The following is a 27,945-nucleotide window of genomic DNA, read 5'->3' as shown; positions in this document are numbered from 1 at the left end:
ATAAAGTAAGCTGGCAGGGGACAGAAAATCCCGAGGTAGCGGAGAGTGAAGGCTCTCACTGTCCAGATCTTAGCCCTGGGAAACGGCCACGTCACAAGAATAAAAGTAAATCACCGACTTCAATTATATGATGTGAGACGAAAGCGCAGGCCCAGCTGGCAGCCTTTCATTTCACAACCAGCGCTTTCCATCAGGACATCAATGGATGGAGAAGGTACAGAGAAGGGCTACCAAAATGATAAGGGGAATGGAACAACTCCCCTATGAGGAAAGGCTGAAGAGATTAGGACTTTTCAGCTTGGAGAAGAGACGGCTGAGGGGGGATATGATAGAGATGTTTAAAATCATGAGAGGTCTAGAACGGGTAGATGTGAATCGGTTATTTACTCTTTCGGATAATAGAAAGACTAGGGGGCAATCCATGAAGTTAGCATAGGGCACATTTAAAACTACCGTATTTTTCGCTCCATAAGACGCACTTTTTTTCCCCAAAAAATGGGGGGGAAATGTGGGTGCGTCTTATGGAGCGAAGGTAGTGTCTCTCCCTCTCGCGCGCCGTTCCCCGCCCCCTCCCAATCAGCATGGTGATGCGGGTGTGTCACATTCTGCCGGCGGAACTTGAGCTCCCTGCCGGTCTGCTGTTCCCGGGGTGCATCTCGCTGCGAAGGCCGGCGCCGCGCAGGTCAGGCATCAGCTGTTTGAACTGCGTGGGCTATGGAGGCCCCTCCAGTTCGGATGGCTGGCATTTGACCTGTGCCGCGCCAGCCTTCGCAGTGGGATGCACCCTGGGAACAGCAGACCGGCAGGGAGCTGTTTGAACTGGAAGGGCCTCCGTAGCCCACGCGGTTCAAACAGATGATGACTGACCTGCGCCACGCCGACCTTGCAGTGAGCTGCACCCCGGGACCGGCGTGGAGCTCGGGCTCTGCCGGAGGACCTCTCTTGCAGTCCAGAGTAAGAACTTCACTCCTTGTGGTTTGGATGTATTGGAGGGTCATGGGGGTGGTATACTGCCTGGGATGGAGGACACATGACACAGACCAGCAAATAGAATTACTGCCTGTGCTGATTAAGTGGCTACCTGTTGAAATATTAGGAGCAATTGCTCTCCTAATCAATGTAATATAGCCCTGACTATTTATTATTGAACTTTGGAGCAGTCATGAAAGTTTAAAATAACTGGTGTGAGAGAGCTGTGTGAATGAGGGAGAGAGTCTGAGTGTGTGATTGTCTGTGGGTATGTGTATATGTGAGGGAGAGCCAATGAGTTGAGTGGGGGAGAGTGCTAGTGAGTGTGAAAGAGCCTTGTATGATTGTGAGGGAGAGAAAAGCAGCAAGTACCTGTGTGGATGTTCTCTGCCTTACTATAAAAAAACAAAACCAAAAAAATATCCCATGGACTGCCACCAGCGGGGAGCTCCTTACAGAGCCCATCAAGGGGACAGAATTATTTTTCTTAATTTTCCTCCTCCAAATCCTAGGTGCGTCCTATGGTCAGGTGCGTCTTATAGTGCGAAAAATACGGTAATTGGAGAAAGTTCTTTTTCACTCAACGCACAATTAAACTCTGGAACTTGTTGCCAGAGGATGTGGTTAGTGCAGTTAGTATAGCTGTGTTTAAAAAAGGATTGGATAAGTTCTTGGAGGAGAAGTCCATTACCTGCTATTAAGTTCACTTAGAGAACAGCCACTGCCATTAGCAATGGTAACATGGACTAGACTTAGTTTTTGGGTACTTGCCAGGTTCTTATGGCCTGGATTGGCCACTGTTGGAAACAGGATGCTGGGCTTGATGGACCCTTGGTCTGACCCAGTATGGCATGTTCTTATGTTCTTAATCCTGTGGTGTCGGACACGTCCAGCCGGTCAGAGAATGCAGGTGTGAATGACTCTGTAGGGTCTTCAGGAAGGACAATGAATGGACAGCTGTGTCTAACTGAACTTTCCCATCCGGCCGCCTGTGGCATTTACTCACGAGCACCGAAGCACAGGCCCAGCTGGTGCTTTCCATCAGATCTTCCTGGTCATAACACTCGTAACCACAAGGCATCGTGTTGCCGCGAGAGCACTAGTGGCACACACCACAATCTACCCTGGAAAAAAGAGAAAGTACAAAACGGCAATCCTCTTGCAAGATTTTTATTCCAAAAAAAAAAAAAGTTTACAGATGGCTCAGTAAACGGGAGTGAAACAAAGCTTTGTGCTAACTGCACAAGCGAACGTCCTCCTGTCTCCGGGCACGCGTCCTCGCCTGCCGCTGCTGAATTTTGTGACCAGTCCCCTTCCGAGTACGCCTCGGAGATTTAATGAACGTACGAGCCCAGGGAGCTAACGTTACATTTTACGATCTCGGAGCATTGGTCAATGTTTTTCCTGATCCTGAAGAAACTCTCCACGTACTCTGAGCGGCCCAGGAGCTCCACAAAATCCTCGTCGTGCGTTATGATAAGAAGCTGAAAGTTGCGCTGCTGGGACCGGCTCTTTATTATTCTGCGGAACAAAGAAGGGTCCCGGGATTAAAATTCAGCTTTCCGCTGCCCACGCTCAAGTGCTTCGTCTTAATTACAGTAACTTGCTTTATCAAGAAAGAGCCTCAACACACTTTTACACTTCAGAAACATTTAGGCAGCCGCCTCCGAGGTGAATGGCCCAACAGCACATTTCTTGTCCACCTAATCTGCTTCCAAGGAGGCAGAAGGAAAAGCAACAAACTGTTTTCCACAGCAACTAAACCACGACACGGGGAATTAAACCAACTTGCCCACGCTTTCATGGAATTAGTGGCCAGGAAGATTTGAACCTCTGACCCAGGAGATCATGCGACTTCTAATTATAGCTCTTTTTTCTCTGAGTAACCAGGCTGGCTCACAGCTAAGCTCAATTAGTAAAGAAAGAAGCCCTTCGAAACAGGCCCGATTCTCAGGATACGCGCACTGGCAGGCCGATACAATATCGGCGAGTGGTAAAACGGGCGCTCATGAATGAGGGCTCGCTCCCTTAACGCTCGCTGATCCACCTCTCCTGAGTGCTCGATTTAATATTAACTAGGGGAAACTGCGCACCCCTAGGGCCTCCTCGGCAGTGGGTGCCCGGGAGAGGTGAGGGCTAACACAGTAAGCGTTGTTAGCCCTTACTGTTAGCCGCTCCGGTGGACCCTTTTTTGATGGACCCTTGGTCTGGCCCAGCATGGCAATTTCTTATGTTCTTTCCTTCCCACACACACAGAGCTGTAATAAGAAACTATCAAATACAGGCATCAATTTTGCAAGAACTCTCCGGGTTTAAAAAAAAGAGAAGTCAAATACCCATATCATTGCTAGAGGAGGCTAAAACGTTACTTACTCCACCAAAGCATGCGCCAAGGATTCAATGTTTTCTCTGTCAAGGTTGGTGGTTGGCTCATCCAGAGCAAGGATACCACAGTTGAGGCAAAAGGTTTCTGCCAGGGCCAATCGGATAATGAGGGAGGCCAGTACCTAAAAGGACACAATATGATTATGAAAGTGCAACACACAGGGGATGCCTGGGGAGTACAGATTGCATTTCATCTTGCAGCACTATTTCTTGCAAGTACGGTCTGCCTTAAACTCTTTGGGACTCAAGTAGTAGATAAAGAAGGTAATTTTCTTACAATGTGCACTGCACGCATCTCTCATGCGCAGACTTTACCGCGCAGTTTCAAGGTAAGCCTCTGCGTGTACGTTAACTTTTAAATTGTTGGTCAGGTCCAGGCACAGAATAACTTGCACAAACTTACACCTGCTCGTCAAGAGGACGGAACTTGTGAGGGTTTATTTATGCACAGAAATTTTGAAGATGGAAAAGTTCCACCTCTGACCCAGCTCCGCCCTGGAATGCCTCTTCTCAGTTTGCATACAAAAGTGTGCACACTTTTATGCACGCTGATCTGACAGCCATTTATATGCATAAAACTGGGTTTATCTGCAGAAATGGCTTTGAAAATCAGGTCGAAACCCCAAGGCTGATGATAAGCGCTATTCTTTTCCGGGGGCACAGGAGAGATGGGTTTGGGTGTGGTGGACAATGCAGGTGGAATGGGGAAGATAAGATCCAAAAGCTCTTTTAATGCTCAAATTATTTACAAAAAGCTTACACGACTAGAGCAGACTGTACAGATTCATTATACACCTCTTCTCCAGCACTCCCTAGAGCTCTTAGTGACGGAGAAAAGAACGGATGCCTCCGACACACAATTACCTTCTGTCCAGCGCTGCATCTCCCCCTCATGTCTAACACAGCATCGCCTTTTATCATTACCACCCTGTAGTTGTACGTCCTTCTCTTATCCGTGGCAGACACGTTCTCATCGGCGTCGGAACGAATTTCTATATATTCAATATCTAACAAGGAGGGGGAGATGGGGAATATTTCAATTAAGGAGGCACGTTTTGCATTTACTTCCATTTGAGAAATCTATTCGGTCAAGACGGGTGCGCAAAGAAGCAACTTCGAAAACGTAAAACAAATAGCAGCCAACGTGCAACAGGCATTGGAGGCACCACTGCAGCAGGAGGCAAGTCAGAGATTTAAGGAGTACAGAGTGATACGAAGGGGAGTTCTTCCATTGTAGGAAAAACAAAAATGCTTGATTTTATGTTAAGGTTACCAAGAATACTGTCATGAATAACAAATGCGGCTCAGCAGGGACGAGGGGCAGTCTCTTTTCACTTAAGAAGGGGAGAAAGTTGATTTTATCAAAGTTATCAACCAGTGCAAAAGTGGATCTAGATTTACCAATTAAAATCATTTGTCGTGACACCAGGGCATATTATGTTTGCACGTCTTCAGTTTCGTCAAACAGAATTTTCTCCAAGAAGTGAGTTTAACCAGCAACCTAGAGCCATAGACAAACCAGGGGCTTTAGGAAAAAAAACGTCTCCCTACCTTGACCTCTGTAAGTACTTCGCCAAAGATCACGGATAATTTTGTTGATCTCTTCCATTTTCATGCTATGAAATTTCATTATGGCTCTATGAGGGGGGAAAAAAAAAAAAAAAAAAAAAAGAAGTAAAACGTCAGCTGCCAGGCGCCCCATTGACAGCACTAAAACCTTAAAAACAACCGAAATGGAAAGATTAAAAAAAAAAAAACAACCCAAAAACAAAAATAAACCCGAACCAAACCAAAATGATGGCAGAATCCTAAATTTTCTTTATATGCTGGAACTTGGCCTGATGAATATAGCATATCGTGTACCAGCACATAAAAACAGGAATGAAAAAAACAAGAAAATTGAAGCCAGTGTCACAATCTCAATTGGAGAGAATATATTCAAAGGTTAAGGACCCCACCATGCTCGGATGCACAGAATCCAGAAAGTGCCACAGCTGAGCAAAAAACTCAATTCCAGAAAAGTAACACTAAAAACAATTTTAGTTGATCATCAAATCGTTTCATACCAAATAACAGAAGTATTTTAGAGCAAATTCTTTGAGCATTTTTTCTCAATTTTCTGGGAAAAGGTCAGTTTTTGACATTTTGGACTGGAACTAGAAGCTTTTTGGGAAAAACTTTATTTTAGTTTCTACCTTTTATATAGCTGTACCTATCCTAAAAATGTATTTGCTGTAGGTGAAATGGTTCAGGAGATAATGTGTCCTTAGGCAGACCCATCAGCTCCTTGCAAGGTGTTAATCACATAAAAGAACACACAGTAACGCAGCATGCTTGCTATGTGTGTAGTTCTGAAACTGATCCATAAAGTCTTCCACTGGGCCTCTGAGGAATGTCCCCCATCTATGTGGCCAAAGGGACACCCATAACTTCTGGCAGCTGAAAGCCCACCTAATCTGACATGGACAATATAGGAGAGTTAACTATTTTTACCTGCGTAAAAGCCATCTAAGCCTTCAAAAATTTACCCCTTTACATTAACAAGGTCCTTCTGTGTGTTTCAGTTTGGCCGGCACCTTGCTCGTGTTTGCGACAGATAATATATGAAATCTGTCTGGAGTTGCTACCTATGACCAGATGCCGTAAAGCTGCCAGTTCACATTGGAGCTGGACATATTTAATAGAGAAAAGAACACCCAGGTCATGATCTGTGGTAGAAGCCTACCTGGAAATTCACAGCTTTGCAGTGACCTTAACTCGTATGTTTCCTAGTTTAAATCATAGATAGGAATCTAACTGATTAGAAGAAGTCTCTAGCATAACATGCTCAAATTTGCAAATTCTACATGAAAACTCTTTGCATATTTTTAATGGGCTCAGAAACCTTGTTTGGGAAGTTTTATCTTTTTTGAGGGTATTGTTTTAGTGCATTGACGTGCATGAACGCATTTTTTTTTTCTTATATGTGCTTTAGTCCTTCCCCTTCCATCATGCAGGATTTATTAAAGGGCGTTGAGCCTTTAGGGGACCCCACATTCGTAGCTGTGCGCACACACTACCAGCGCCGGTAACATTCTCGCATTCGTGGCTGCGGGAACGCGTGTCAGCGGGTACCTGGGCCCATGGGTGGGGAAAGCAGCAAATACCCCAAGGGATTCTCATTTCCCTCCCCCAAGTAGCAGCCCCCAACCGTGTTACTCAAGGTGAATTACAATTACATTTAAATCAAACGTACAGGTGCAGTGCAGTACAATCAACATTCCAAAATAATCATATTTACAGTAGACTCCACCCCCCCTGACAAAACCAAAAAAAGATGTTTCTTCCCTGGGGCATATTGCAGCTCAGCAATACTTTCCTCGAGTTATTGATAAAGCACGTTGATGTGATTTTAATGGGCATTTCGCACCAAATTTGATGTTTCAACATGGGTTAACACATTAATGCAGCTCAGTAGACAGGCCACTTACAGAACTGCCACTGTGTAACACTAAACCTCAGCTTTCTGCTGCCCGCATTGCTGACGCTTTCTTCACACCGTGAGATCATCAAAGCCAAGTCGCTGCCTACATTCAGAATTTCCCCATTAATACATAACGGAGGTTAAGCTTGCTAATATGAGAAACCAAAAGCAGCTTTCCTTGGGGTGGTATTCAGAAGATTGATAAAATTTAGGTGGCACTTGGCTTAAAAAATGTTTTAACAGACTTAGATTTTTTTTTAATTTTTTACATTTTATTTTGGAAAAATGCAGGTTAATGCCTCACAGAAACTATTGGTCATGTGACCCTTTTTTTGATTCTGCCTTACATGGTCTGTGCTCCAGAAAGTGCAGTACTATTTTGAGTAAGAATAGGCAAATGTTTATATTAAAAATGGATAAGTTGGCATCTCACTCCATGCAACAGCCGTCGAGAGACAAACAGAGGAGGATTTAAGAATGTCATGTCGGATTTTGCTTGCATTTATTCTGTGTAAACGGGACAGCACCAAGTGGCAGTAGTACACATTTTATAGTGCGGAGTCCTCGCCATTAACTAAATACGTTAACCATTGCTTTAAAAAAGGGCCACGAAACTCCTACAATTATTTAGGAATGCAAGAACCTCTCAACTGTTGCAAAGAGCAATTACAAAAAAAAAAAAAAAAGACAAACCAAATTTAAATTTCATTTGCATGCTTATCTGATGGCTTTCTATTTAATACCTAAAGAAGTTGGGGACTTTACTTCATGCTGAGGACTTCCTGCTGAAGGATGCTATGCTGGTTGACCAGCAAGAGCGAGAGAAATGACTCAGCACAAAACAAGCCTATTTCTATTATTATTATTTGATAGATTAGTTGATAATAAGAAACAGATACAATCAATGTGATTTTTACATCAGTTTTACCACAACGTGTAAAGACTGCAGTAGGTGGAAGTTACTGAGCAGATCTACAAACATTTTCCTTGTCTGCATTATCAAACTGAAGAGCAGAACTATTTGATTTGTCCTATGAACAACATGATCCAAAATTTTCTTTTACTGCATAGTCACTGAGCGCGAAACCAACAGCTCCTCCAGCATTAGCTTTGCATTGTCTCTTTAAAGCTCCCAGTGACACCACCAGTAGCACAAAAATGACAAGAGGCAGGTGGCACCTTATAGACTCACCAATTTACTGAGGCTTGAGCTTTCGAGGGCAGACTCCACTTTGCCAGATGCCCGAAATGTAGTATAGAGGTGGGTAAAATATATGGGGGTGGCGGGTGGGTGGAGATACAGAACAAAGAGAAGGGTTGAATTAGGCAGGCAGGGTGTGGAAACAGAGTATTAATAGCATTGTAGTCCAGACTACTGACCTACCAACAGCCCCCCATCTCAGACACTCACCAGCAACCACAAATTGTACGACAATAACTCCAACTCAAGATTCAGAACCTGCCAGAAACTCAGATGCCAACTCGGTCCACCTATTAGCCCAGGCAACGCCAACACAGCAACCACTAACATCAACTACAACATCCAGGGCTCATTCACCTGCTGTCTACATGGGACAAACAGGACAACCCCTGGGGAAAAGAACAAATGGACATCAATCTGACATTAGGAATGGCAACATTCAGAAACCAGTAAGAAAACATTTCAACCACGACGTTCTCTGACTCTTAAGGTTGCCAAAGTCCTTTAAAGGAACTTCAAAGGGGCCCTCCAGCGTGACACTGCTGAATTAGAACTAAAAAAAAAACTTAACACCATCAACTTAGCTCTGAACAGAGACAATGGCTTCATGGCACACCACAACTATCTATGAACTTAACTACTGACAACTGAGTTGTGTGTGAAAAGACAGAATGATCTGAGGTCAGTAGTCCGGAGTAAGGAGAAATGTTCTTACCTTTTAATTTCCTTTCTATCAGTCCTGCTACATCAGTCCAGCCCTTAACAAGTGGGTTGTTTCCCCGTACCAGCAGATGGAGGCAGACTTCACAGATTTCTCTGTGCAGCACAGCCATTACTTAGGGTTGGTGCCAAACAGCGGGAATCCAGAGGCTGATATTTGGACGCCATTTAGACAGATAACTGAAACGGTCAATGTTTTTCCACAGACTAAAAATATTAGTTGAACGTTATTCAGAAAGGTAGAACTATTGGAAACAACAAGTATCATAAATGGCCTGAGATCAACACAATTGGACACATGTCCTTTTTCTTTTACTAAGAATTTAAAAGATATACAGTTTTATAGTTAAAATGGTTAATATGATGCTTGATGTAGGTACTGTCCCAGATAGATAAAAAAAGGTGACTGTACGACCAGTTAAAAAAAAAATCCTTCTTTGCCACTGGATGTCATCTCTAATTTTCGCCCCATCTCAAATATCTCCACACTTGGTAAGATAGTGGAGAAATACGTGTTATGTGCAAGCAGAAGAGTTTGTGGAGGAAAATGCGCTATTAGACACAAATCAATACTGCTTCCGCAAGAACCACTGGGCAGAGACTCTGCTGTTGTCCTTGATGGAATTGGAACGGGGGAAATCGGGAGTGCTTGTGCACTAGATATTAGTGCAGCTTTCAATATCTTAGACCACAAAATGTTACTGTGCCGATTACAACTTGCCATTGGTGGGATTGCACTTCTCCGGTTTGAATCAATTTTGACCAATAGGCAATACCAAGTTCAACATAAAGAAAATGTTTCGTCTTGGAAACATAGCGATTCTGGTACACCTCAAGGATTGGCCTTGCCATCGACTCTTTTTAACATTTTCATGTGCCCAGTGTGTGATGTATTGAAAGGGCTAGGGGTACTTTATTATCGCTCCGCTGATGATATTCAGATATATATTCCAAGCATAGATGATGCTTTCCCAATCACCAGTTTTCAATTGTGTATGATGGAAATTAAGACCTGGCTTGCTGATAATCATTTGGCATTGAATGTTAAAAAAACAAAACAAAAAATCTTCTTTGCTTTGGATAGGGAAGAAAAGGATTGCTCAGGAAAGCAGAGTTACTTACCTGTAACAGGTGTTCTCACAGAACAGCGGATGTTAGTCCTCACATATGGGTGACATCATCAGGATGGAGCCCAATCACGGAACACTTTTGTCAAAGTTTCTAGAACTTTGACTGGCACCTACTGGGCATGCCCAGCAATGCACTGACCCTGCATCTAGCAGTATAGATACTGCATCTAGCAGGGGGTCCCCCTTCAGTCTCGTGTTATAGTAAAAGTACGTGCGAAAAATAAATTAAGAAAACGTAAACGAACCCAACTCCACGGGGTGGCGGGCGGGTTTCGTGAAGACTAACATCCTGCTGTCCTGTGAGAACACCTGTTACAGAAAACAACTCTGCTTTCTCACAGGACAAGCAGGATGGTAGTCCTCACATATGGGTGAGTACCGAGCTGAGGATGCCCGAGCAAAGCACCAAATGTACCCAAAGATTGGGCATCCAAATGGCAGATGAAAATTTTTTTTTTTAAATTTTATATTTATGCATTTTCCACAAAATAAAACAGAAAAGGTATTCCAGGTTTAACATGATAGAAGTAATAATTACTTTCTCAATATTTCTTATTACAATCCTTGTCTATACCCAATTCTTATTATTAATCTTTAAACAGGTGGGTATATAAGATTCTAATCAAAACTGGAACATTACATCAAATTAGGGAAAAAGAAAAAAGAAAGTAACCTTATTTCAACTAATCCTGAGTTGGTTGAATTGGGGTGCTGACAGATCCCTGGTTATCTAAGAAAAACCTTAATTGAGATGGCGCAAAGAAAAGATAGCATGAGTTATTCAAATAAATCAGACATTTACAAGGATATCTAACAGACATTGTAGCCCCCAAACGCTTGACTTCTTGAGTCATATCAAGAAAATTCCTCCTTCGAACTTGAGTAGATCTAGTTAAGTCTGGGAAAACCCAGATTTTATGACTCAAGTATAATTTATTCCTATTACAAAAGAACAGATTTAATACAGAGTCTCTATCCATTGATAACACAAAGGTCACCAAAAGGGTTCCTCGGTATTCAATCTGGTCTTCTTCTGCTGTTTCTAAAAAGGAGGTTAAGTTGATATCTGTTCCCAATGTCGGTTCAGCCATAATCCTCTGATTTTTCTTCGTAGTTGTTACAAAATAAATGTTAGAAATAGCTGGCAATGATTCTTTAGAGAATTGCAGATTTTCAACCAGATATTTCTTAAATTGTTCTCGAGGAGAGATCAATTTAACTTTAGGAAAATTTAAGACCCGTAGGTTATGATATCTGGCGGAATTTTCTAAATTCTCTATCTTCTTCGTAATAACATTTTCTTCATGTATCATCTTTATTTGTATTTCTTGAATAGACGAAGATTTAACTTCTAATTCTTTGATTTTAACCTCATGGATATCCAACTTTGGCTCAATCTCTTGTATTTTATTCTGAAATTTATTTATAGCCTGTGTAAGAGAGGCTATAGAGTTCTGTATCGTCATTAAGGCTTCCCATACAGTTCCCAAGGTAACTTCCTGTGGTTTAATCATTCTCAGGGTTGGAAGCTCTCTCATTCCTCCATCCTGACAAATCATAGTGATCTTTGCAGATTCATTTACCAGTTCCTCACCACTCTTTAAGTTATTAATTGGGACTAACATCCTTCCTTCTTTTTCTCCAACTTTAGCTCCCTCTGTTGAAGGCTCAGTAACAGCTTCTGCAACTGGTGTGGACTCCAAATTAATTGGGTCCACCCTCCAGCTCTGTGCCTGGATATGGGAGCTCGTAGGTGGTGAGGGAGTCTCAGGAGCCCCAGGGCTAAGCCATATTTGAGTGTCCAAGGGAGTTTGGATGTGCTCCTCATCCGTCCTCCCAGCAGACACACCTGGGGTAGATACATAGGTTGGCACAAAAAACCCATCGATAGTTGATTGAGAAGGTATGGGCATGGTAGTTGCAGAAGTAGCTAACCTCACCCTACCTTTTCGTTTCTTATGAGGCATGTGTTTAAGCAACAGTTAATAGAGTTTCTTGCACTGTTTTCTTTAAAATCAAATTAGAGAATCCTATATATAACGGAGGCGATAGAGAGGGAAACCACCTTATTATACTTATAAAACCATTACTCACTTTTCCGGTGGAGGAGCACTCAGGACCAAGTTTCAAATTTTCAAGAATTCAAACAAAACCGCGTGTCCCTTAGGTGTGCGCGGCTTGGGCGGTGCGCCGGCGTCAGCTGCACGCAGCTGCAGCTCCGTTTTTAAAGGCCCTCGCTTGGGACCCTCCCTGATGACGTCAGGTGGCAGAAGTAAGTCTCTGTGCCATCGGGGCAAGGAAATAACCTTACCCCGGTATTCACAATGTAGATAGTTCAGGCAAAAAGTCAACAGGCAATGGTCCTCTCCTGCACCTCCCAAATGGCAGATGAAATTTAATGTGGACAAGTGCAAGGTGTTGCATATAGGGAAAAATAGCCCTTGCTGTACTTACACGATGTTAGGTTCCATATTAGGAGCTACCACCCAGGAAAAAGATCTAGGCATCATAGTGGATAATACTTTAAAATCGTCGGCTCAGTGTGCTGCAGCAGTCAAAAAAGCAAACAGAATGTTAGGAACTATTAGGAAGGGAATGGTTAATAAAACGGAAAATGTCATAATGCCTTTATATCGCTCCATGGTGAGACCGCACCTTGAATACTGTATACAATTCTGGTCGCCGCATCTCAAAAAAGATATAGTTGCGATGGAGAAGGTACAGAGAAGGACAACCAAAATGATAAAGGGGATGGAACAGCTCCCCTATGAAGAAAGGCTGAAGAGGTTAGGGCTGTTCATCTTGGAGAAGAGACGGCTGAGGGGGGATATGATAGAGGTCTTGAACGAGTAATGTGACTCGGTTATTTACACTTTCGAATAATAGAAGGACTAGGGGGCATTCCATGAAGTTAGCAAGTAGCACATTTAAGACTAATCAGAGAAAATCCAAACAGTCTAACTTCAGTTAATCAGCCAGAGTGACTCACTACTCTCTTGATTATCAAATGTTGGTACCTAATCAAACCAAATCACACTACCTCAACACCTTTCCAAAGTGAGTAACTGAACTGAACTTTTCAACCTTTTTACTTAGGTATACACTGCTCCTAGCTTATTTATAGCTTCTGGCTAATTTAAAAATTTTTTTTTTTAAATACAAACACTCAGTTCTGCTTACTAGTTGCCTTACAAAAACTTTTAAAAATAAGCACACTAACTACTGCTTACTAGCTGCCTTACTGACTGACCATTTAAAAATACAAACAGTTTAACTTGTTTATTCGCTGCCTTACTGACTATTAAAAGCACAAACACACAAACACACTAAATAATATTCCCAAATAGTTAACTTTGCCCCAATACGTTTGAAAAAGACAATGTCCCAAGCAAAAACTTACTGATTCCTTTCAGACATCAGCAAAGTGATCCTCTCTTCTCAGTGCTCCCACTGGAATGTGGGTTACTGAGCTCTTCCCTTGAAATATATAATCTGCTTCTAAGGTAAATTAATGCAAAACAATCCCTTTGGAGATTTAAACTACAGTTAGTTTTCCTGAGTGACTCACTGGTTCTGTTTAACAAACAATGGTACTGATTCTTTCAGCCACCAGCAAGGTGATCCTCTCCTCTCAGTGCTCCCAGACCGCTGGCCCAGGAGAGGGCGAAGGCATCTCTTGGTTGCGAGTGGTGACTGTGAATGAGAGAGCAGAAGTTGTCTACTTTGTGGTTGTGGACAGACGCAAAGAGGTCTATTTGAGGGCAGCCCCAACATTGGAATATCGTGTCCGCTACTGTGGGGTTAAGAGACCACTCGTGTGGATGGAAAGTGCGACTCAGCTTGTCCGCCAACACATTGTTCATTCCTGGCAAGTAGGTTGCTCTGAGGCACATCGAACGGGAAAGGGTCCATGCCCATATCTGTGCAGCTTCCTGACCAGGAGGTAGGAGCCTGTTCCCCCTTGTTTGTTGATGTACCACATCGCAACCTGATTGTCAGTTTGAATCAGGATGGCTTTGTTTGATAGGCAATCCTGAAAGGCCTTGAGGACATACCTGATTGCCCATAGCTCCAGGAAATGTATCTGGTGTTTGGTTTCCTCTGAAGACCAGGTTCCCTGAATCTGCAGGTCGCCCACATGTGCACCCCACCAGAGGTTGGATGTGTCTGTTAAGATAATTTGAGGATCTGGAGCCTGAAATGGAAGGCCTTGAATGAGACTGGAGTAGTGCATCCACCAGGCTAGTGACAGATGGAGCTGTTTGGTAACCTGGATAATGCTGTACATTGGCTGCAAGCTTGAATCCACTGGCATTTTAAAGTCCACTGCATTACTCTCATGGCCAGGCGAGCCATCGGAGTGACATGCACAGAGGACACCATGTGACCCAGCAGTATGAGGAAGTGACGAGCAGTTGAAGATACTCAAGTCTTTAGCTGATGCGCAAGAGATGTTATGGTGAAAGCACGATCCTGGGGGAGGAAGGCTTTCGCCTGCATAGTGTTTAGGTCGGCCCCTATAAAGGATAGGGTTTGGGATGGAACTATCTTGGATTTGGGATAGTTGATTAGAAACCTAAGGAGATCTGGATGTTGATAGTGAGACGCAGGGAGGTTAATGCGCCCTGCTGAGTCAGAGCCCTTATCAACCAATCATCGAGATAAGGGTAGACATGCACACCCTGATTCCTGAGGAAGGCTGCGACCACCACCAGGCACTTGGTGAATACTCGTGGAACGGACGCCAGGCTGAATGGTAGTACCCGGTACCGGAAATGATGAGGGCCGACCAGGAATCTGCGATGAGATGGAGTAATTGAGATGTGTGTGTAAGTGTCTTGGAGATCTAGAGAGCATAGCCAATCTTCTCTTTGGATAAGAGGAAGTAGAGAGCCCAAGGTTACCATTTTGAATTTTTCTCTGTGCAAAAATTTGTTTAGTGCGACGAGGTCCAGTATCAGGCGTACGCCACCTGACTTTTTTGGTATTAGAAAATACCGGGAATAAAACCCCTGACCCTGCTGGGAGAGGGACACTGGCTCTATTGCTCGGAATTTGAGGAGGGATGAGTCCTCCTGTTTGAGCAAGGGAGACTGGTCGGATGTCCCCCACATCAGCCGAGGTGGAGAGTCCGCTGGAACAGTCAGGAAATTTAGGTGGTAACCCTGAGTAACTACTGCAAGTACCCACTGGTCTGTGGTGACACTATGCCAAGCGCTGTTGAAGTGGCAGAGTCGACCGCCGACCGGTATGGATGGAAGAGGAGGTTGGCTTACACTCTCTAGGAAGGAGTCAAAACCCTGACGCTGGTCCAGGCTGAGAAGCTGGCTGAGACTTTTGAGGCCGAGTCTGCCTGGATTGACCTTTTTGGTAAGGTCTGGAAGGGTGTACTCTAGAAGCCGGAGGATAAAATTTCCTTGGCTTGTAGGTCGGCCGATTAGAGTCACGTCTGAAAGTTCTCTTAGGGGTGGAAGGGAACTCAGATGGCATAAAAGAAAGCTGGCACGTTTCATGGTGGTCCTTCAACTGCGAAAGTCTCTCGGATCTTTTCCCCGAAGAGATTATCGCCCACACAGGGTAGATCTGCTAACCTGTCTTGGACTTCTGGTCTTGAGCCAGGCCCAGTCTTCTTGCACGAATTCCCACTGCAGACACTCTAGTGGTAGTGTCAAAGATATATGCAGCGCGGACCTCGTGCTTTCCAGCATCTAGACCTTTCTGAGCCAGAGTATGAAGTTGAGTCTAGAGCTGCTCTGGTAAAGAATCAGAGAAGTCCTGGATCCTTTTAAAAAGGTCTCTGTTATACTGGGTCATGTATAACTGGTAAGAGGCAATGCAAGATATGAGCATTGAGCCATGGAAGACACGCCTGCCAAAAGCATCCAGGGATTTTTGTTCCTTCCTTGGAGGTATGGAGGAATGAGGTTTTGAACGTCGTGCCTTCTTCTGGGCTGATTCAACAACCACAGAGTGATGATCCAACTGTGACTTTTGGAACCCAGGAGCTGACTGCACCAGATAGGTGGCATCTGTCTTGAGGTTGACAGGTGGGACCGAACATGGGTGTTCCCAGTTTCTCTTCAGGAGATCAAGCAGGATTTCATGGATAGGTATAGACATGATTTCCTTAGGAGCATCTAGAAATTGGAGTACTTCCAGCATCTTGTGCCTAGAGTCCTCTTCCGTCTGCAGCTGAAAGGGAATGGTTTCAGACATTTCCTTGATGAAATTAATAAAAGACAGATCTTCTGGTGGAGAGTGTCGTCTTTCATCTGAGGGAGAGGGCTCTGATGGTAGATCATCTGTATCCTGGGACGAATCATCAGTCCAAGGATTATAGGGCTGATCTCCAGCACCTAGTGGGTCTCCAGCAGGGAGAAATGGTGCTAATCCTGAAGGACCAGGCCTAGGCATAGACGGCGGCACTGACGGCATCGATGGAGGCACCGACGGCATTGAAGGAGGAACCGATGGCATTGATGGACGAGTCGGTGGTAAGATCCCAGATGGTGGAATGGGAATTGGTGTTTCCTCATCAACTGATAATGGAATCGGTGTAGAAGGCACTGGACCCACCAGTGCTCTCCGACAAAAGTTTAGCCGCGGTGCGGTCGATGGCCAGTAGGCCCCAAAGGGATAACTCGACGGGAATCGACCGCAATAAGGATAAAACCTTACCTTTCAACTGCGGAGTATGGATATCGATAGGGGGACCCCTATGGGGTAGAATTGTTTTGAAAATTTTGAAAGAAGTTCCGTGAGGAAAATTCCTGTCAGGAATCTCAAGAGAGCTCCTTAACCTGTGAGGCTACTGCTGCGTGGAAAAAAGAAGACTGAAGGGGGACCCCTGCTGGATGCAGGGTCAGTGCATTGCTGGGCATGCCCAGTAGGTGCCAGTCAAAGTCCTAGAAACTTTGACAAAAGTGTTCCGTGATTGGGCTCCATCCTGATGATGTCACCCATATGTGAGGACTACCATCCTGCTTGTCCTGTGAGAAATTGTTAATATAATGTCTGCAGGGGAAACACTAACTCTGGTAGCCAAACCCAGAAATTTAATCAAATAGATTATTGTAATAGCCTTCTTGTGGGTTTACCTCAAACAAGTATGAAAGTATTACAGTTAATTCAACATACTGCAGCACAGATCTTGAAGGGTCTTACATGCTCTGACCATATTAGTCCTGTTTTGTGTCAACTACTTTGGTTGCCTGTAAAATGGCGTACTCAATACAAAGTACTGATTATTGTTTTTAAGCTGTTAAATTGAAAAGATCCATGATGTCTTGTAAACAAATGAAAGAAATACACTCCCACAAAGAGTTAAGATCAAATTCAGACAATCTGTTGGTGATTCCCCCTGTGCCAGAGTATAAGCTACAAATAACACGCAACACAGCTTTCTCACACGTTGCACGTACATTATGGAATGCATTGCTGGTGGATCTGCGGTTGGAAAGGGATTTGAAAATTTTTAGAAAAAAATTGAAGACTATTTTATGAAAACAATTAATTGTAATGTGTTTATTATTGTTGTAAACTACATTGTTGTAAACTGCATTGAACCATTTATTTAGAAAACAGTATACAAAATTAAAAAAAAAAAAAAGTTACACAAAGATAGAATATTAAAATAATCGACTGAGTGATTAAATGAATGAACCAAAAATTGTAAATCACCAAAATTCAAAGATGGCCTCAAGCCTCTTAATATATCTTCTGGTAAGGATGAAAAACCCATGTGTCTGGACTGATCTAAGGATTGAAAGGGAACACCACTTTGGGCCTAAGTTTTACAAGTATTTAGATGCTTAAAGTTGGGTTCTACACGTGTAAATGCACTTTACCCATGTAAGTAGGCTTTTGAAAATTGCTACAACCTATACGACTGAATTGTCCATAGGATTTACCCGCACAAGTGCTCTTTACGTAGGTTAATGGCTTTTGAAAATTACCCCATTTGTGTTGTATGGTACAAACAAACGAAAAATGAACACACTAGAGAAGGGTCAGCTTCTCATGTAACACAAGTAAGGCAAGTTTCCTAGTCTTCTTGTGTATCGCTCCTCGCTCTTTCAGTACATCTGTGAGTGCCGTCCTCCTGGATGCAACTGAGACGTGGTGGAAGTGTTGGCACCTCAGTAAGCGTCAGCCAAATCCATCCACAGGGAGCCTTAGATACGAGTACAGATGGACAGACATAGGGATGGCAACAGGCACTTTTGCAAGAATGAAATTCGCTTAGAAAGAACTTCCAGGAACTAGGAGTTTCCTATCTTGCTGGATAAGATCACACAGCATACAAGACGTCTAGCCTTATGCAGAAGAAATATGCCAGACAACTACCCGGTTTATCTGGCTGATAAATGCCTGCTCTCTTAGGGGTTTCTGTTTAGGGAAAAAAAAACCTTTTAGCTATGGGGCTGGTCTAGTGGCCCAGTGGCAGCGCTTCACGCTCAGGTGCAGAGGGAACTGGGGCTGTTGAGGCAGCATTCATAGCCCCTTGGGTGGAGGAAGTCTCAATCGTTCTACTGAACTCTGCTGCAGAAGACACCCATAGATCTAATCTGCAGTGCGCTATCAATATATGTATAGTTCTACTTTTTAAAAAGAAATCTCTACTAAACTTCATGCTCCTTTCCAAGAACTTGCAATCTTTATAAAAAGGTAAGGGGAAGATAGTTTCTAGTGTCCTAATGCTTCGCCTTCATTAATCAGCGCCATCTCAGAAAATACTTTGACTTACTTCAGATATTATTAAGAACATAAGAAATTGCCATGCTGGGTCAGACCAAGGGTCCATCAAGCCCAGCATCCTGTTTCCAACAGAGGCCAAACCAGGCCACAAGAACCTGGCAATTACCCAAACACTAAGAAGATCCCATGCTACTGATGCAATTAATAGCAGTGGCTATTCCCTAAGTAAACTTGATTAATAGCCGTTAATGGACTTCTCCTCCAAGAACTTATCCAAACCTTTTATGAACCCAGCAACACTAACTGCACTAACCACATCCTCTGGCAACAAATTCCAGAGCTTTATTGTGCGTTGAGTGAAAAAGAATTTTCTCCGATTAGTCTTAAATGTGCTACTTGCTAACTTCATGGAATGCCCCCTAGTCCTTCCATTATTTGAAAGTGTAAATAACCGATTCACATCTACTCGTTCAAGACCTCTCACATCTACATCTATTAAAATTGCTTGCTCAATTTTCTGAGTATCTGGGCCTTGAGAATGACAGAGATGCACCGGTTGGGATGGCAGGACGGCCCTTTCACTGCCACTGCCGTACCTGCTGTGCAGATACTACAATGGAGGACCCCGAGTACCAATGTAGATAAGGTACCTTTTCTAAGCGCATTATTCACCAAGACAATTTACATCAAAAGGCTTCTATTAAACTGCTTCTCTGCTCATTAGAACTGTGACATTTCTTTTTTTTTTTTCAGATGATTACCAATAAGTGATGCTAATCTGTTTTTCCTGAAATATCAAGATGGTAGTTTCCTGTGTTGCCTTAAAGGGACAGATAACAGCCACCGTGCAGGGCAGACTTAGCGCTTTGGAGAACACTGCAAAGGTTCCTCATACTCAGCTCTTCCATTTAGGCAACCTGCTGATACACAGGCTCAGTCATCACCACAGAAAACCCTGTCAAATGACAGCACGGAAAATGTTTGTACTGCGAGGTTTAGTCCAAGGGCTACGAGTTTCCAGTGATTCTGTGGCAACTGGGGAACTGTGAGAAACCAGAAGTGGGCAGCATGAGTGTCAGAAAAAGAAGGAATCTGCACAGGCAGGGGGGTATGAGAAGGGATTCTCCCGTCCCCTCTCCCACATCCCTGATCCTCCCCCCTCCCTCTCCTTCCACCAATATATCCTGTCCCAACCAAAAGATGCCATTCCCATGATGGTCCCCGCACCCCTGCATCGAATACGAAGACTCACAACTTGAGGGACAGGATGGTCATGTGGACAGTGGGGCTAAATCAGCAAGTATGATGACCTGGACTGAGTAGAAAATACATTTGTAACTGACATGATGTAGAGGAAAATTAGGTCTTACCTTGGTTAATTTTCGTTCCTGTAGTACCACGGATCAGTCCAGACCGTGGATTGAGCCTCCTGTCCAGCAGATGGAGACAGACCAAAACTGGAAGGGTATCCTATATCAGGACAGAGCCTACCCTGTAGCCCTTCAGTATAACCATTGTCAAAGCAGAAAAGAACAAAGAAAACCCCCAAAGAGGAAGATCAAGCAAGTAACCAGAAAACTCAACTGAGTAACAATTACAAGCATTGAAGGAACTCTGTATAAGAACACTCTTGCATAGTCTCTGTCATCAACACAGATGCTTCCGGTATCCTGAATACAGAGAGGTAGAACTGACATCCAGAAACCTGTAGGAAAAGCTTCGAGTGGACGACAGGTACTACAGGAACGAAAATTAACAGGCAAGAACTAATTTTCCTTTCCCTGTACGTACCCGGATCAGTGCAGACCGTGGGATGTACACCAAAGCTTCCCTAAACCGGATGGGACCAAGACAGTCCCGCTCGAAGCACCTGCCGACCAAAGGAACCAAAAACCGGTGCTTGCACATCCAGACGGCAGTGTCGAGCAAAAGTATGCAGGGACGTCCAAGTAGCGGCCCTGCAGATTTCTTGCGGAGAAACCGATTGACTCTCCGCCCAGTAAGTAGCCTGAGAACGCAACGAATGAGCCTTTAGGCCCTCAGGAACCGCCCGACCCTGGCAAAGATAGGCCGAGGAAACCGCCTCCTTCAACCACCGAGCAATAGTAGTCTTAGAAGCCAGGTAAGGGGGGGGGGGGGGGGGGGGGGAGTGACTGGACCACCAGTTTCACCCCACTTAGGATCACTGGGAAAACAGGGCTTAGGCTATGTAAAACACAAGGGGCCAAGCCCCCCTAAGCCCCACAAGAGCCAGGAGACAGGACTGTCTCCTGATCGGAAAAAATAAACAGAGCCTACGGTAGAAGGTAGGGTGGTTTTGGTTTTTTTTTTTAACTCAAAATAAAGTGGTACTTGCTTGATCCTTAAGAGAGAAAGAAACCCAACAGGGAAAGGGCTAAGTAGCCAAGATCTGGGAACTGCAGAGTGAGCTGATCCATCTGCTGGAGACAGACAAATACTGAAGAGCTGCAGGGTAGGCTCTGTCCTGATATAGGATACCCTTTCAGTTTTAGTCTGTCTCCACCTGCTGGAAAGGAGGCAAGGTCTGGACTGATCCGGGTACGTACAGGGAACTGAAATTATGAAAACTGAACTAAAAAAAACCAAAAAACTTAAGAGCTGTAAAGCTGCCTACATAAACCACCACTCTTATTTAACGATGAAACTGCCAGTCCTGGAAATATGAGCATCCTGTGGCATCAACAGACCACACTCTGCTGGTGGTACCTGTCCAATGCAATGCAACCTACGACATACGTGAAAATGATAAAATGCAGGATTCAGAATACAGAGGAAGAAATTATTTAGAGCACAAAAATCCCCAGGGTTTGGAACGGGTACAATTACCCCACCAATTAGTTGTGGTAGAATTGGCTCTTAAAAGAGCAAAGGAAACCGATATACTCAAATACTTAGACTGTGAGCCCTCTGGGGACAGGGAAATATCTACAGTACCTGAACGTAATCCGCTTTGAATATAAATCAAGAGGTCGACATTCAATTATTTTTCATTCCTGGACATGCTACATTAGAAGACGTAAATATTAGCTCTCTAGCTGCCTAATCTGTGTGTATTTCACTTTTTTTTATACTTATTGGCTTATGGCTTTGATTTTATATCAGAAAGGCAATTAAGTAAACAAACTAAACTATTTATTGCTGTAAACCCCTTTCCCAGACATTACAGCCATCCAAAGCAGCGACCACCACAAGCAACCAGACTGCAGAAAACAAAGCAAACATAGCAACTTGAACAACCATGAAACAAAAATTACGCTTAAACACCCAGCAAAAGGCTCAATAAACATTATCTGTCCATCTCATCCATCAAAGGCAGAGGCGGTTACATGTCTTTCACCATTTATTGCCAACTCATCCCACCACCCCTGCAGAACCTTCCAAGAAGGTGTCAGTTCACCACAATTCAAGCCTTCCCAAACACTGGGAGACTGGGAATGCAGGCCAATATCGTACCAGCCACCTCTTGTGAAGAGGTGTGCGGTGGAGGTGTACATTCTTGACGCATCTAGTGCTGTGTATGTCTAGAGCACTATAGAAGTGATAAGCTGTGATACTAGCACTACTAGAGATCACGAATTTAAGCAGTGAGAATACGCCAACATTACATATACAGCTGACTTTTTTTTTGACTCAGCAATTTTCCTCTTGCTCCTGTTGTAGCTCAACTGGAACCAGGTCTGGGATCTGGCACCATAAGCCTTCATTCACAGCCTCCTGAGGACTTTTCCTGTATTTCATATTCCCCCACTCCCAAGGTACCATGTCTGCTTGCTGCAGTGATGGTCCTGAGCCAAGGGTCATGCACCAGGGCGCCTTCTGGAACCTTGCAATCATGGGTCTTGAATCTGGCCACTAGGTGTCACCCTTGGGTGATGACCATGATCCCACCTCCCCCCTCCCTTCCCACAGGGGGCTGTGAATGCTCTCACTGCTCCATCTCCAGCTCCAGCCAATCCAGGGAGCGGAAGACCCAACTTTGAAATCGAACCTGGGACCTTCTACAAGGAAGTTCACAGCACTGCGACACTGGGCCGGCTCACATAGCTGACTTTTAGGACTATTTTCTTTATTTTCCTAGCGTGCAGCCAGATGGTCTCAGGACCAATGGGTTATGTGCTCCCCTGCCAGCAGATGGAGACGGAGTCAGGTTTCAAAGCTTTCTTTCTATTCTTTGTACATTTTACAAGCTGATTCTTGTATAATGGAAGAGAGGCAAGGCCTGGATATTCAATCAGGCCTTCCCCTAGTTTCACTTAAAATGGCAACAAGCAGTGACAATGTTAAGGGACTCCATCCATTGACTATTCGAAATTCATGTTCAGACCATAGGGTCTCACCACAGAAGATCTTCTCAGTCAATGACTTTCTCCCATGAAACTAAATTCCTTACCACAGTCCCCTTCCATCCCTCCTTTTACTACCATAAATAATCAAATTAACCTCCTTCGTAACTCTAATTTTATCTTTTTTATCCCTCTTTCCTGTTCCTGTTTAGATGATTAATTTTGCTTTACTGTAGTACGTTTTCAACGGTAATTTGATTGTAATCCATTTTGAGACTAATCTGGAAAAGGCAGAATATAAAAAAATCTATAAAGAAATAAATGAATGTTAAAATAAAAAACACAAACTCTATGTACACCTAGATACTAATTAAATTCAGACATGGAATCACCCTTTATATTAAACATGTCTTGCAAATACCTTTAAAAGCATGCAGAATTGTTACTGACTCCGTTTAATGGAAGCCCTGACTAAGACGTTGCAGTCTTGTTATCACTATGCTATGGTTGCAAGAAAGTTTGTCAATGAGACCACAGATTCACTATAACAATAACCTACCTGACATTTCAAACACAATGCAAGAAGCATAATCCTGTTTATTGCCCACTGATGTTTAATATCAAAGAGCCACTGTATTACCACGGACATACAAGTGGAATGGCACTGGGCTACTTACTGGTCCAATGTCTTGTAATAAATGTCGAGATCCTTGTTTACCAATTCCGTTGTTCTCATAACGATCATCATGTCTCGGTACTTCTCCTCGGCTTCTTTGTACTGGGGCTCACGGAGTTCCTTTCTGAATCGAAGGATTTCCTCCTCAAATCCTTTCTGCCTTCCAAGTGCCAAGCTGTGGTTTCGCTTCAGGTCTTCAATTTTTGTCTCTAGATGCTGGTGTTCACTGACAAGCAGGGAAAAATGACATACAGTTATTATTCAGAACTTATGCGTAACTGTGAGAAGAGAATTACAAGGCTATAAGAATGGCCCCAGGTCCTGTTGGATTCCCCAGAGAAGTAAGAAAACCATAAACTGAAATTCTGCAATTTAATGCGGCTTAGGGGAGAGGCAGGTTATATTGAGTTTTTAGAGTGAAGTCCCCAATTAACAAAGTATTTTAAAAATTAATTGCACTTTGCATTTACCACAGGAAAATTGGTTCTAACCTGCTAATTTTCATTCCTGAGGTAACATAGATCAGTCCAGACTCCTGGGTTTTGCCTCCCTGCCAGCAGATGGAGACAGAGAAAGTTTCACTGACACTGCTACATAACCCAGTGCCACCTGAGTCCCTCAGTATTGACCTGTACCCAAGCCAAGATGACAGCACACCCATAAATCTCTAAGCAAACTCGCTCGCCTCCAACGAGCCGGAAGAAGGTGAAGTTGCCCAAAAAGACAATGGAAAGCTCGTTTCTCAAATTTAACATAAGCGATCAGCACTGAAAATCTCCAATAACTCCACACTATATACAAAGCAAGCAGCGGACTCTTCCCCCCAATAAATGAGTGGGTCTCTGGACTGATCTGTGGCACTACAGGAACAAAAGTTAGCAGGTAAGAACCAATTTTCCTTTCCTTGTATGTACACAGATCAGTCCAGATTCCTGGGATGTTCCTAAGCTCCCCTTAACTCGGGTAGGACTGGGAGAGTTTGGTTCGTAGAACACTCTCACTAGACACATGGAAGCTGGATCCCAGACATTCAAGCGATAATGCCTAGCAAAAGTGTGCAACGACTTCCCAGTAGCTGCCCAACAAATTTCATGCTGAGACGCTTGTGACTTAGCCCAGGAACTTGCCTGAGAATGCGTCAAATGCGCCACTAAATCCCTTCGGCAGCAAGCACCCTTTAGAAATGTAAGTCAACTCGATCGCTTCCTTCAGCTACTGCACAACTGTAGCCTTAGACAACTTATTTCCCTTCTTTGGACCACTCCACAGTACAAAGAGCTGATCCGATACGGAAATCATCAGTGACCTTTAGATACCTCTGTAATGCATGTCTCCAATCTAAGAGCCTAAGCTTCCTCGCATGAGGAGTAGAGGAATCCTAATCCATAAAAGCTGGAAGCTCTACTGTCATAAGATGGAACGCCGAGACCCCCAAATCAGGCATCTGTAGGAAGGGATCGCAACATGACGGTGCCTGGAGCTCTGAAATTCTCCTGGCTGAACAAATAGCCACCAGGAAAGCCACTTTAAGAGTCAAGTCCTTAACCGTAGCTTTCTTTAGTGGTTCAAACCGAGCATCACACAATCCTCTAAGGACTAGATTCAGATTCCAAGATGGACAAGTGTTCCACACCAGAGAACAAGTTCTTAGCTCCCTGAAGGAACCGTATAACATCCGAATGTGCAGACAGACAATACCCTTGCACCTTACCCCAGAGACAACCCAGTATCACTACTTGGACACTCAGACAGTTAAAGGCCAGTTCCTTGACCAGCTTTCTGTAGAAAAGCCAAAATATGCAACACCATAGCCTGAACAGACTGAGGATGCACTCTGTCAACAGCAGACCAGGACTCGAAGATCCTCAAAATTTGCACATATGTCAAGCATGTAGAAGATAGCCTAGACTGCAATAAGGTGGAAATAACCGCTTCGGAATATCACCTATTGGGCCCTGGTGGAAAAAAAAAAAATCGACCGATGTCCGAACCTCAGGGGCCCATCTATGGCCATGTTGATCAGATCTGGGAAGCATGGTCGATGTGGCTATTCTGGAGCTACCAGGATCACATTGCCCAGAAGTTTCTCTATCTGCCGAAATCTTTTGTCCACCAGAGGCCATGGGAGGAAAGACAAAGAAGAATCCCTCGAGTCCATGGCAAGACCAGAGCTCAGATTCCTTTGTACCGTGTAAATCCACAATACCTTGGTGTTCTTTGGTTGGGATATTCCATCTTCCATGAATGAGACATATCATTGCCTCAGACAGCTTCCATTCCTTGGGGTCTAACTTTATCCGACTGATAAAATCCACCTGAATGTTATTCACTCCAGCGATGTGAGACTCGGCCAACTATTCCAAGTGCTGCTCTTCCCAGAGTATCAACTCTGGGGCCTCTCGAGCCACTGCCTGATTGATTCCACCTTGATGTTGATGTAGACCACCGTCGCCGCATTGTCTTATAGGATCCATACTGAAACATAGAAACATAGAAATGACGGCAGAAGACCAAATGGCCCATCCAGTCTGCCCAGCAAGCTTCACACACTTTTTTCTCTCATACTTATCTGTTTCTCTTAGCTCTTGGTTCTATTTCCCTTCCACCCTCACCATTAATGTAGAAAGCAGTGATGGAGCTGCATCCAAGTGAATATCTAGCTGATAAGTTAGGGGTAGTAGGGGTAGTAACCGCTGCAATAAGCAAGCTACTCCCATGCTTATTTGTTTTACCCAGACTATGTTATACAGCCCTTATTGGTTGTTTTTCTTCTCCCCTGCTGTTGAAGCAGGGAGCTATGCTGGATATGCTTGAAGTATCAGTTTATTCTTCTCCCATGCTGTTGAAGCAGAGAGCCATGCTGGATATGCATCGAAAGTGAAGTATCAGGCACATTTGGTTTGGGGTAGTAACCGCCGTAACAAGCCAGCTACTGGATGGCCATGTAACCTTGGCAGACAGGCAAGCAATGCGAAATGTACTGCTCTTGTCTCAAACCAATTGATAGGCTAGGAGGCCTACTGTTTCAACCATGACCTTGCTCCGACTGATCTTGCCACGTTGCCCTTCATCCGGAGAGGCTTCCATCAATGGTGACTATTATCCAATTCGGAATCTCCAGTTCCACACCACGCTCAAGAATGATGTGAGTAAGCCACCATGAAAGACTGGCCCTGGCTTCCCTCTCGAACGGAAGAGGAAGATGAAACTTTTCCAATAACAAATTCCAGCAGGAGAGAAGAGCCTCCTACAGAAGTCACATGTGTGAACGTCCAATGCATTAATTCCAATGTTGATGCCATAGAACCCAGGACTTGTAAATAGTCCCAGACCCTGGGCACTGAAAGCTCTAGCAGAAGCCTAATCTGACTTTGCAATTTTACCAATCTCTCTCGGTGAGAAACACTCTTTCCCTGTACGTACCAGGATCAGTGTGTCGAAATGAGTTCCCAGATACTCCAGAGTTTTTAAAAGAACTAAATGGCTCATTGCTATGTTCACCAACCATCCTAGAGACTTCAAGCACATCGGTACCTTTTGTACCGATTGTCAACAGAGGTCATCTGATTTCGCACAAATGAGCCAGTCATCCAGATACAGATACACCAACACACCTTCCTTTTGCAATGCAGCCGCCCTCACCACCATCACCTTGATAAAGATACATGGAGCCATCGCCAGTCGAAGGAAGGGCTTGAAACAAAAAATGTTCCCCTAGGACCATGAACTTTCAGAATATCTGGTGCTCCAGCCTGATGGCTATGTGCAGATACGCCTCTATCAAGGCGAGAGATTTCAAGAAGTCTCCCTTGAGTACTGCTGCTATGATGGACCTCAGAGTTTACCTTCTTTAAATCCAATATCTCTTGAATTTGATGCGGAGAGAAAAGAAATAGGACGTTTAACCTAAAATTGACTTCCGACCACACTAAGCATGTTCAGTGTCTGAGCCAGCAAGACATCTCTATTAAAAAAAGAAAAAAAACTGAGCAGAGTCCAAAGCGGCTCTCAATCATATACAATTCTTCCTCTTCTAGAGGTGAGAAAGCCATTTCCCCATTGGAATCTTTTGATGTCTCATGATCCACACCCCCTTGAACATTACCAGGGATAGCCTCCCTGTGGCATTTGCCTGCTGTGACAGAGAGCCCCAAGCATGTGATCCCTACTAGTAGGTTGCTTCACCTTTGCTGGGCGCCCCTGCAGAAAGGTCTTTAGGCCATGGAAACACATTCCACCCAGGAGGAGGATGGGTCTATGTTGGAGCCCAAAGGCCCAAACTTGCTCTCTCCAATCTCTCTCTCTTGGAGAAGCTTCTGCCCTCGGGAACAAGGGAGGAGGAGAACGGACAATTGCCTCACCTCCCACTCCACTCCCTCACCAGACACACCATAGGCTGA

At 44.1% G+C, this 27,945-nt stretch overlaps 1 protein-coding gene across 2 annotated transcripts in view; it reads right to left on the bottom strand.

Annotated features, from left to right (window-relative positions):
• Positions 1-2,123: 2,123 nt before the first annotated feature.
• The window catches only part of RAD50 (RAD50 double strand break repair protein), an 87,194-nt gene continuing 61,372 nt past the window's right edge, over positions 2,124-27,945 (bottom strand). For both annotated transcript variants that reach the window (XM_029583355.1, XM_029583356.1), the window contains exons 22-26: positions 23,547-23,771; positions 4,906-4,991; positions 4,219-4,361; positions 3,343-3,476; positions 2,124-2,490 (exon numbers count right to left, since the gene is read on the bottom strand). In XM_029583355.1, coding sequence (XP_029439215.1) covers positions 2,304-2,490; positions 3,343-3,476; positions 4,219-4,361; positions 4,906-4,991; positions 23,547-23,771 — 775 coding nt within the window. In that variant the 3' untranslated portion in view covers positions 2,124-2,303. The remainder of the gene's footprint in view (positions 2,491-3,342; positions 3,477-4,218; positions 4,362-4,905; positions 4,992-23,546; positions 23,772-27,945) is intronic.

This window comes from Rhinatrema bivittatum, chromosome 18, assembly GCF_901001135.1.
Source record: "Rhinatrema bivittatum chromosome 18, aRhiBiv1.1, whole genome shotgun sequence".
Lineage (NCBI taxonomy): Eukaryota > Metazoa > Chordata > Amphibia > Gymnophiona > Rhinatrematidae > Rhinatrema > Rhinatrema bivittatum.
This window is presented reverse-complemented; position numbering and strand designations above follow the sequence as displayed.